The sequence below is a fragment of the Erigeron canadensis genome, chromosome 5 (genome assembly GCF_010389155.1).
Source record: "Erigeron canadensis isolate Cc75 chromosome 5, C_canadensis_v1, whole genome shotgun sequence".
NCBI lineage: Eukaryota > Viridiplantae > Streptophyta > Magnoliopsida > Asterales > Asteraceae > Erigeron > Erigeron canadensis.
In genome coordinates this window covers 10,796,221-10,806,828 of record NC_057765.1, presented here as the reverse complement: position 1 = coordinate 10,806,828, position 10,608 = coordinate 10,796,221, and the positions used below count along the sequence as shown (strand labels likewise).

At 35.1% G+C, this 10,608-nt stretch overlaps 1 protein-coding gene across 1 annotated transcript; it reads right to left on the bottom strand.

The window, feature by feature from the left end:
• Nucleotides 1–392: 392 nt before the first annotated feature.
• LOC122599340 (increased DNA methylation 1-like) lies at nt 393–9,003 on the bottom strand. Its single transcript, XM_043771841.1, has 8 exons — nt 6,786–9,003; nt 5,868–6,000; nt 5,531–5,619; nt 3,534–3,772; nt 2,880–2,966; nt 2,679–2,778; nt 1,575–1,788; nt 393–1,137 (listed from the first exon to the last, which is right to left on the bottom strand). Exons 1-8 carry the CDS (start codon nt 8,766–8,768, stop codon nt 830–832), a joined length of 3,153 nt encoding a protein of 1,050 aa, XP_043627776.1. The 5' UTR covers nt 8,769–9,003; the 3' UTR covers nt 393–829.
• Nucleotides 9,004–10,608: the final 1,605 nt, after the last annotated feature.

Genomic DNA, 10,608 nt, shown 5'->3' with positions numbered 1-10,608 from the left:
CAACTCCATTAGAAAACACCATAATCCTGATAGGTTTAGTGGACTAGTGATCTACACCCCTTAAAGTTTTCATCAGTCATAATGAGTTGCAATAACATTTCCTGGAATTTTCAATATGTTCTTGGCCGTAAAAATGAGGGGATACACAGGCAACATTCACAGTCCGAACTAGGCCAATTTCCAACAGCTGCTGTTATTGATGGTGGCGATTATTTGATGGTGCTAGATGAAATGCCTTAGTGTCACATACATTGCAGCCTACCAGTTTAAAAATACTCTTTACAGCAAGGGTTGCGAAGTACTGATCAGTTTACATGTATTTGACATCAAGTAATGAAGAAGTGAGGCAAATGATTTATAAGAAATCAAGAGAAATCAATAGATGAGTTGAATTGTTAGAATCCACCTTGTAACAAATTTCATTCACTCTACAAGTTGCAATAATATCAATCAACAAAATTTCTATTTGGTGTGGTTCACTTGTACTAAAAATATGCAAACGAATTTCATTTCAATATAATTAGGATTCTGCACAAGACCATGTCTATAATATATCCTCTGTATATCTGCCTACATTTTTCTTGTGCAACCAGCAGCAACTGAATAACACATTCCTGTTGGCATCATTCTGCACATCATTCACTTCTAGGCATCAACATTAAAGATCAGCTTCCATCAGAATACCATTAGTCATACAGCTGTTCTGAAATGCAATGGAATGAGAATGCACATCCATGGAAACAGAATACTTTGTAGTGATTAGAAGTTGAGATCCACATGAATTTTTTGTAAATATAGTATTGGTTGAAGCCCCATTAGGGCCTTGGGGTTATCGAGAAACCACATCAGCAATCCCAATGGCAGCTGTATTCCCATTTTGCAAATTAATTGCTTCTCCTTTGGAACAGGAACCAGAAATAGTACCAGCAGTTGCATCAGTAGCCTCATTCAAATCCAGTAACATACTTGTTAAAACATTGGCATCTGATTGTGCATCAGATTTCTTTGCAGATGATTGGATTTCTGAGTCAGAAGGGTTTCTAGTACTCTGATTGCTATTCCGCATGATTGCATCATTCAACTCGGATTTCTTGGTCGAGATATCATTGGAGTCATCCACATCAACACCTTCTATTCCTACATCACCATCAAGAAAACCCATGTTCATGCACACAAAATATTCAAGTGATAGATGGAGGTGGAAATTTTAAGCAGTTGGTAGATATGGTTCAGTAGCCAATGTGTTTTATCTCAAATGGTCATACATTTTTTTTAGCTAAAGAGGGGATCAGGTCAAAATTCTTCCAAATTCTACTTTGATGCATGCAAGTTCCAGGATTCAAAGCTTCTGATGATTATTTGTAGTAATACTATTCCAATAGATTAATAATCATTTTGAAAATGACCAAAAAGTGTTTGCAGCCTTGCAGGTTAGCCCAGCCCAACCAAGCCCATTTCAACCACACTAAAATTTACCCGTCAACCGAAATCATTTTGACCCATTACCCAACCTGCCCATCTTGCCACCTGTATGACAAAATAAGGAAAACAGTTTTTCTTGAATAGCAGCAAACCTTTTTCTGAAGTTATGATGCCTTCCTGGATGTCTTGTTTCAGCAAGGGTTTCTGTAGCATATCTATTCCAGGAAACACTAACATGTTAAATGATCTCATTTCTTTCTTCTGTGAACTATCTAGAGGTTGGAAGCTAAAAGCGTTAGTCCATGTCTGCATGTGTTCTTCAATGGCAGGAATAACCAGTTTTTCAACTTTCAGAGAGGAGAGAGCCTGTAAAACGGAAGCATAATAAAAACATTTACCGACTCAAACTAACAGTTACCAAACAGCATCCAGAGAAAATCAGAAAAATGGGTGAAGAGAGAACAATGCAGATGGTATTAAGCTTTGGCCCAAATTGCTAATGAAATGATAAGCCAGTAAAAAATGTAAGGCCGATTTTACTAGAAATGCCAGCCAATATATCTGTTTCAAAGTTATAAAGCACAAGTATAGGTGGCCAGTAAGGTAAGAAGGGTAACTGGTCAAAATGGTCATGCTGAAATGAGTCATTTTTGCTACAAGTTGAAGATGCATGCAATGAAAATTAGATTTTAGGGGACTTTCGATCTGTTTGAAAGTTTGATCCATTCCCTTATTAGTTAAATACTTTTAATTGACTCATTTAAGATAAAAACATAACCAATATGTTGTCAGATGTAAATGGGTTGATTCAAGACTAAATAACGCTCGGCGGTTGACCACCTTTAAGGTTAAATCTCATTTTGGGGAGTTATAACGGAGACTAAAAATATAAAGGAATTTATATAAGAAAATATACATATTAGCAATATTCTAACAATATTAGTTAAAAAGGATGTCTTTTGACCATTAAGGTCCGTTAAACTCTGTTAAATCCGTTATTTAACCGTTAAATCCCGTTATTTGACCATTAAGTCCCTTTATTTGACCGTTCAATCCCGTTATAACGACCGTTAAGGACGTTAAATCCGTTATTTGACCTTTATTGACTCATACCATCAAACTTACCCTCCAACCCCCTTAACGTACCGGTGGACCTCCATTACCATTATAGCGGCCACTAAGGCCGTTATTTACAACACTGGGATTGAAGTGGTTAGATGTAACCACACACAATGCAATTTACAAAATTCCCTTACTGATTCAATAGCCTGCAATAACCGACGACACATTCCTTGGCGTCTATACATATCACGGGTCCCAATAAATGGCATCTCTGCTAGTTGGCTTCCATGGATCCTAGAGGTATGATCACATATAAGGTCAGAATGACCATTACCAATGACAATAAACGGCATCTACGATTCACACATACACAATTAATGGCAAAAGCCACCTACCTGATGGATGCAGCACAAATTATTTCATCACCCCTCTCCAAAATGGCTGTGAAGAAGCCACTATAGTTTAATCGGCTAAAGTTTGATCTACAAAATAAACATACATGATCCACCATTTTGTTATGTGACGTAAATATACGACAAACAACTATTCAATGCACCTCACGCAAATGACCCTCCCTGTGAGAAAAATGAGAACCTCATCCGTAGACAAAAATCAATATCACGACACAAATACAAGAGGTGGCAAATCCGAACCATATATATACCTATCAGGCAGGTTAATTTTAATCTCAAATGGGTCAAGCCGTAAGATAAAGAAAAACTCAAATGTGAACACGATAAAATGGTCGAAAGTTGCCCAGTTTATTTTTTAAAACTTCTGAATACAAAGTGTATCAGGTCAAATCAACGCAACCCGTACATAAAAACTATTCGTTATGAGCCAGAAAATAAAGATCTGTTTTATAACCCATTTGGCCCACCCAACTCACCACCTTAATGAACACATCTCCAGTGTCGAATGTATACAGAGATAGAAATTTTAGCACAAAAGCTCCCCGTGATAGGAATAATTCTAATTAGCTTGGACATCCCAGGAAATGACTTCTGTTATGATCCAATGTGTATAACTGTATATAAACTACAACTTACCCACAATTGTAAACAATATTATGAATTAGAGTAATCCCACTTCTCCTGTCAACGATAGGCAAAAAACACTCATCCAGGACAGATAGAGCAATAGCCAGTTTAGAATTGCATTCTACTCTTTGAGAAAAATTTGCAGAAGCAACATCTGGTAATGGGTCAGATCGATGAATAAGAGACCATGAGAATCCTGAATCTAACTCATGCTTAATCCACAGAAGCTTCTGCAAGGAGCGATATAGCTGCAAAAGTAGGAGGATATTATTAAAATGCTAAATCATTCAATTGTAAATCTTTAAGTAGAGTGTGTACGATGATATAACCTTACTGGTTCTTTTTAACTAAACTTTAAACTTGTCAGGTCCTGGAGGAATCATCAATACCAAAATCCCGCAAATATACTGGGTATAGGGGAGGTAAGATGTGAACAGTCTATCCCTACTGAACATTAGAAAGACTGCTTCCATAAGAATAATTGAGCTATTGACCCACCTTACATTTTCCATACAGATACAAACATACGTTACCGAGAGTCATATTATAGTAAAGAATCTGTAGCTTGTGTGATATTACCAATAACTATGATACCAAATAAATCATCTATGAATAATAGAGGTGACATGTACATGTTGGTTAATTGTAGTGTTTTTCATTGCCTATAAGATGTTCCAAAAGCTAGCTTATGTAGTTATGTTCTGCAAGAAAGTGACCCCTTCTTAACATGGGTTATGTTTTCAGGAAAACTTTAGTTTCTTGATATATCTCCATTGACGCAGAAATACCCATTACACGCGATCAAAACCATGGCTTGATACCATGCACCAAGGAAAAAAAGCACATCATGCTTCTTGAATTTTCAAGATATAAGGTTCCGGGAACCAGGTTCCCACAAAAGTAAATGTCATATCTTATGATAGATCCTCTAGTAGACAGGGTTATAATTCAGCATGGCATTCAAATACTAAATATTTTGTGATGGCCACTGATCAACGTGACTTTGTAAATGAAGCCCATCATAAAAGCATATTCATAGGTTATTTGCAAATATCCAGAACTGCATCCTAATGGCATGTATAAGAGAAGATATCAACTAGCTTATTGAGCTCACAAAAAGTATGATATCTGGTTTTGTTACTACGAGAAGTCGTTTGTACCTTCCTGGAACATCTATCGTATGGGTAGAACTTGAAATTTGGATCAAGTAAAAAACCAAAGTCAATAACATACCCTATCATTCAAGAATAGTATGCCCTAGAGAAAAAAGAAAATGGGAATGTGCAGCAACATTTTGGAATTAATCATTCTCAAGAGTGTTTTATACTTCAACTGAAGTGCACACGACCTGGTATAGTGGAATTAACTGATTCAAGAGTGTTTTAAGAAACAAAGCATCAGCCTAGCTACACAAGCCTAGCACCAACCTAGCCATATGAGCCTGACACTATTTATAAATATGAACTTTCATCTTCGCAGGAATAATTTCTTATTTCAAATATACGATGTAAAGTATTTGAATGAACGCCTAACACTATGTTTACAAATATGAAACTTTCATGCTCGCAAGTATAATTTATTATTTCAAATATATGATTTGACGTATTTAATTGGCTTCGACAAATTCATATCATGCACCAAATATTAATAAGGCACACACATTTAGTGCATGTGCTAAAAAGTATGGACAACCAAATTCATATGAACTTCATCACAGGACTACAATTATCTGAAGAGATCCCGCTTATATGGTAAATAACTAAAAGGCATTTCACATACCACCAGTCATCTTCATCAAATACATAATTCCACCATCCCCTAAACGAGTCTTTCTTTTCAAAAAGCTTCCTGTCCAAAATATCACTCCCTAATTCTTATATTTACAGTTACATAATCTATAAATACTTTGTTTTTCAGAATTTATAGTCTCAATTCCAAGAACACGTCATAATGGTACTTCTAATATTTTGGTTATCCGTAAGTTCGTAACATAAAGAGTTAAATACCTCTTGGCACTTCTGCCCACAGAAAGGAAGGTTCAGATCACTGGAATCAATAGGCTGGTCATCCATCTCAGGGAGGCATGATTTATGATCTGCAAGAACAGGAAGCTATAGCTCAGTCAAATGCTAAAAAATACAAAGTAACAAGCAGAAATAAAAGTGAAGGGTAAATTTCACATATCCCCAACTGAAATTGGTATATATGGTAAATTTTGAGTTTAGATTCAGTATATATGATATTATAAGTTTTAGGTGGGTAAATATGCTATTTTGCGGTTTAAGTTGGGGATATATGAAATTAACCCAAAGGTAAAAGTTGCTTCAAGGAGAGCATCATCACATTTTTTCTCACAAAGGTGGCATGTAAGAAGTGAAGTTGCAGTTCTACCACTGGCCTTACGGCGATGTCCACCAGCTACTTTACAATATTTGCAGGCACAATTTAGACAGTGCCAATCACCTTGAGGGAGCATCTGAAATAAAAGAAAAGGCAAGAAACTGATCCACCTGTTAAGGAATCTACGTGGATATAATGAGTCTGTACATGACAATGAGGTACATTTTCCTAAATCATGCTTCAAAAAATTATAAGTTTCCTGGCTACAGAATCAGACCACTCTTAATTTTCATAAGGCAGTCAAGACAAAGACTTAACTAGATTGTTCAACTTGTTCCGTTTATCTGCAAACTGCTACAAAACCTAGTTCGATCTTTTACAGAATAGTGCCGCCCAATCCCATCACAAGATGGCAAGTTGATATCTGACCAGAAACAAATATCATGTAGCTGTCCACATCATACTTCCACAGAATGCTCAATGCATATATATTAAAACAAATATATGTATATATACACAACCATACACAGTTATGAAACCTTCTGAAACTTCACTCTGAATTACATTACTAGGTAAGATATAATTATAAAAAAGTTTTGAAAAAAAAAAACACATAAAAGAGGAAATCTTGGTCAGGGTTATGTCAAACATCAAAACTTTAGAAACAACAGCTTCTATGACAATCTTTTCTTGCAATAAATCCTATCCTCGATTACTACTAGAAGCCATTAATTTCCTCTTGTTGACCAATGTAATAACATAAACTCCCCCTGAGATCTCTGAACCTCAGAAAGGCAGGGCAAAATAAAAGTTCATTTGGGCAAGACATTAGATAATGTGTGTTTCATTCATTAACTAGAGGATATGTAGAGCAGTTAACAAAGATGAATGACAATCGGTAATATCAGCCTGCTATAGTACCTGCATATCTAAGCAGCTCAGGTGAAAAGTTGAAGGACAGCCATCGCAGCAAATTAAATCCCCGCCATCCCCACATAAACCACAAGTATCATCGTTAGGATCGCCACCATTAACATCCACGGCATGAAATCCCTTTATCTTTGACTCTTCTTGCTTATCCCACGCATCAATCTGGCACTGAATCAATGACTTGCCAGATTCTATAAAAATATTTTGAAATGGCTGCCGGAGTAAGCTTCCTGCATGAAGCTCAAACCTCAAAACTGTTACAATTTTGCTGCAGCAACCACAATGAATTCCATCTTCAGTTATCCAACCTTCTTCCATTACCCGTGTCTTCCTAAGGTTCATATATTCCACTTTTTCACCGACAGAAACCATTCCCGAGTCAATTAACCAGGAGAGCATGGTTCGTTTACCTGAGTATGGAACAAACCCATGATGTTCTGAGTGTTGTCCCTTCTCAGAACCACGACCCATCAATGTAAGTCTGCCGATTATTCCGCTTTTTCTTCCATGTACGATCTGAGAACTAGGATGCACAGTTGACTTTTTCAATGCATCTTTACGGGGTGCTTTCTTCTCAGAATTATCACTTAAACAGTCATCACTCTCCTCACTTGCTTCCATCGATCGGCTTTCTGATAGCTTACGACTGTGCCTCATTAAAGAGCCAAGTTTCTCCATTTGCTTATTACCACTAGCTGCATTATGTGCAAACTTTTTCACTTTAACCCGTTTCGACTCCTCGCTGATGCCTTCACGTCTTATATTCTTTAGAATAGCCCTTTCAGCTTTCTTTCGTGTGTTTCTTGTCAATTTATTAAGAACCTCATAGGGTAAAGGAGTAAAGTCCCCACTAGCTTTCGATTTATCTCTCTCTTCCTTTTGTAACGCCTCATAAGCCTTAGTTATAGACCAATAACCGGTTCCTCCAGGACTCATATAAACAGAATCAAGGTAATCTCTATTCCTTCTCGGTCTATAATCAATCGTCCATCCAGCATCAAAAAGCATTTTCTTAATCTTCTCCCGCAACAACTGCTTTTCCGTGGTACTAGCACCCTTAATCTTGCTTTCCTTGCCTTTCACTAAAACCTCATTCTTCGTTGGTACATTCGCATTCCCATCCCGTTTTAACACTTTCACTAAGCTAGGTGGTCGCACACCACTCCTAGATTCCTTCCGTTTAACCTTCAACCCACCGTTTTTAAGTGCCAACCCAACACCCTCATCAATATCCTCATCTTCATTATCATCATCACCATCCATTACACGTCCACTCTTACTTTCCAAAAAAACTTCCTTTTCTTTATCCACACCCGTCCTCTTCTTGTCCACATTCCGCTTATCTAACATCAACCTACGTGGACCCTCGTCGACATCCTTCCTAAGCCTCTTTTCAACAATCTCATTCGACGCAATTTTAACCTTTTTCTTGATCCGTAAATCTTCACTTTCAACTAAGCCTCTACCGAAATCCTCATTGGACACATTCTTAACCTTTTTCTTGATCCGTAAATCCTCACTTTCAACTAAACCTGTACCAAAATCCTCACTAGACACATTCTTAACCTTCTTTTTGACACGTAATTCGTCACTTTCAGCTAACCCGGTATTAAACAACTCATTAGACACATCCTTAACCTTCTTCTTGACACGCAATTCGTCACTTTCAGCTAACCCGGTACTAATTACCTCATTAGACACATTCCCCTTAACCTTTTTCTTCATCCGTAAATCGTCACTTTCGACTAACCCAGTGCTAAATTTATAAACTTTTCGACGAACAGGCTCGCCTAACTCATCGCTCGACTCCGAATCACTTAAAACAACTCTAGCCCTCTTTTTATCCTTACTCAAACCCGAAAACTTACCCCCCACACTAAAAGCCCCAGCCTTTTTTTCAACAATCAAACACCCAGATGAGCTTTTTGTTTTTACAAAAGATCTTGATTCATCAGATCCATCTATTTCTTTCATCTTTTTATATAACTTTTCATAGAATTTATCGTAGATTGAAATTATGGGTTTTTGTTGTTTTTCGAGAAAAATGTAATAAAATTAAAAAGAAGAAATAAAGGTGGAAACTTGGGGGATTGTTGATACCTGAATTTCAGACGATTTTTAAGAGGAGATACCCTGGCGGAAATGGTGATCGAAAAGTTTTGATTATGGGTATTGAGGGAAAACCTATATATGCACCTTCTTATGGGTATTGATGAATTTCGTTACTATTACAGTATTATACTGGTAGAGGAGTATTGGAACATACATAAACATTTATGATAAAAAAAAAAAAGTTAAAAAAAAAAAGGAAGAATTATTTTTAAAGATGTTACTGTACTATGTTAGAGCAAGAAACAATATATAAACAATTTTTATTAAGGAAAACCAGCATGTCATCCGCGTAATGTGGTGGTGATGACGCGGTTTAGTGATGTTGGTTATAGGTGGTGATGACGTCGAGTGGTGTAATCGTGTAAGTTTATGTAATGGTGATAGTGATAGTGAAAATATTTTAAAAAGATTAGGACTTAGAATGTAAATTAACAATATAACATTTAAAATGTAAATTAATTCATTAAAGACAAATTTGTTAATCTCTAATAACCCTCTCTATAAAAGGTATTTATTAAGGATAATTTACTACTTTTATATCTAATTATTTTCTAACACTTTCTTAAAATAATGGATTGATAGTTATTATTTATTATTATTATAAAGAAATATAAATATAGATATAAATGATAAACTTACAAATAATATACAGACAAATTTTATAAACATATTCTGTATATGATATGGACTAATGAACAAAAAGAAAAATAAAAATGATAAAGAAAAATTAAATGATTAGATTGGTGGAAAAAATTGTTTTTAAACCTTTATTTGTATTTAGTTTGTAAAATCATTTTTTTTTTACAAACTCATCTCATACTTCACATATTTCTATATAGTCCATTATATATGTGATGTCAATTTTTTGAATAATTATTTATACTATATTAGAAAAAAATAGCATTTTATTTTTAAAAATGTTGAAAAAATGTAATATTTTTATTTAGCATCTCATAAAATATTTTTACATACACTACCCCTAACATTAATGATTAAATTACATTATCAATCCATTATCATTTAAAATATATATATTAACTCTTTAAATCAATTGCTTTGACATCAATTATTTACACAACTCGACGTTCCAATGACCACCAATAGTCTCCCCCACCACCACATCGTCACCGCCACAACCACCATCGCATTGCGCGGGTAATGTGCTAGTTTTTGTAATTCGTTTATATATATTCTTTCACTTTTATTTTGTATTCTATTTTATTTAACAGTTATTTTGGTGTTTAACTTAAAAATCTATTTGAAATTGATATGAGATATTTCTGTATGGATCCTATCTAAACATGTGGAAAGTTGGGTCCTTAATCATGTGCAAAACAACAGAAGGAACAACGGAATATATATATATATATATATATATAGGAGAGGAGTAAAATAAAATAGGTATTATCATAAAACAAGTAAGACATGTCCTCAGCTTGACACCTGTATATATATATATATATACTAGTCCTAATACCCGTATGATGTATGGATCGATTTCATATATATCGTATAATTTATTTTCATTTAAATTGTAATTTTATAAAAGTTATGAATTGAATATATGAATTGACTCTACATATCGTATGATTTATTTTCATCTAATTGAATAGTTTATGAATATTCAAACAAAGATAATACGCTACTGTAGTATCAATGACGATAATAACACAGTTTTTTTACTTCTTCTCGATTACATTAC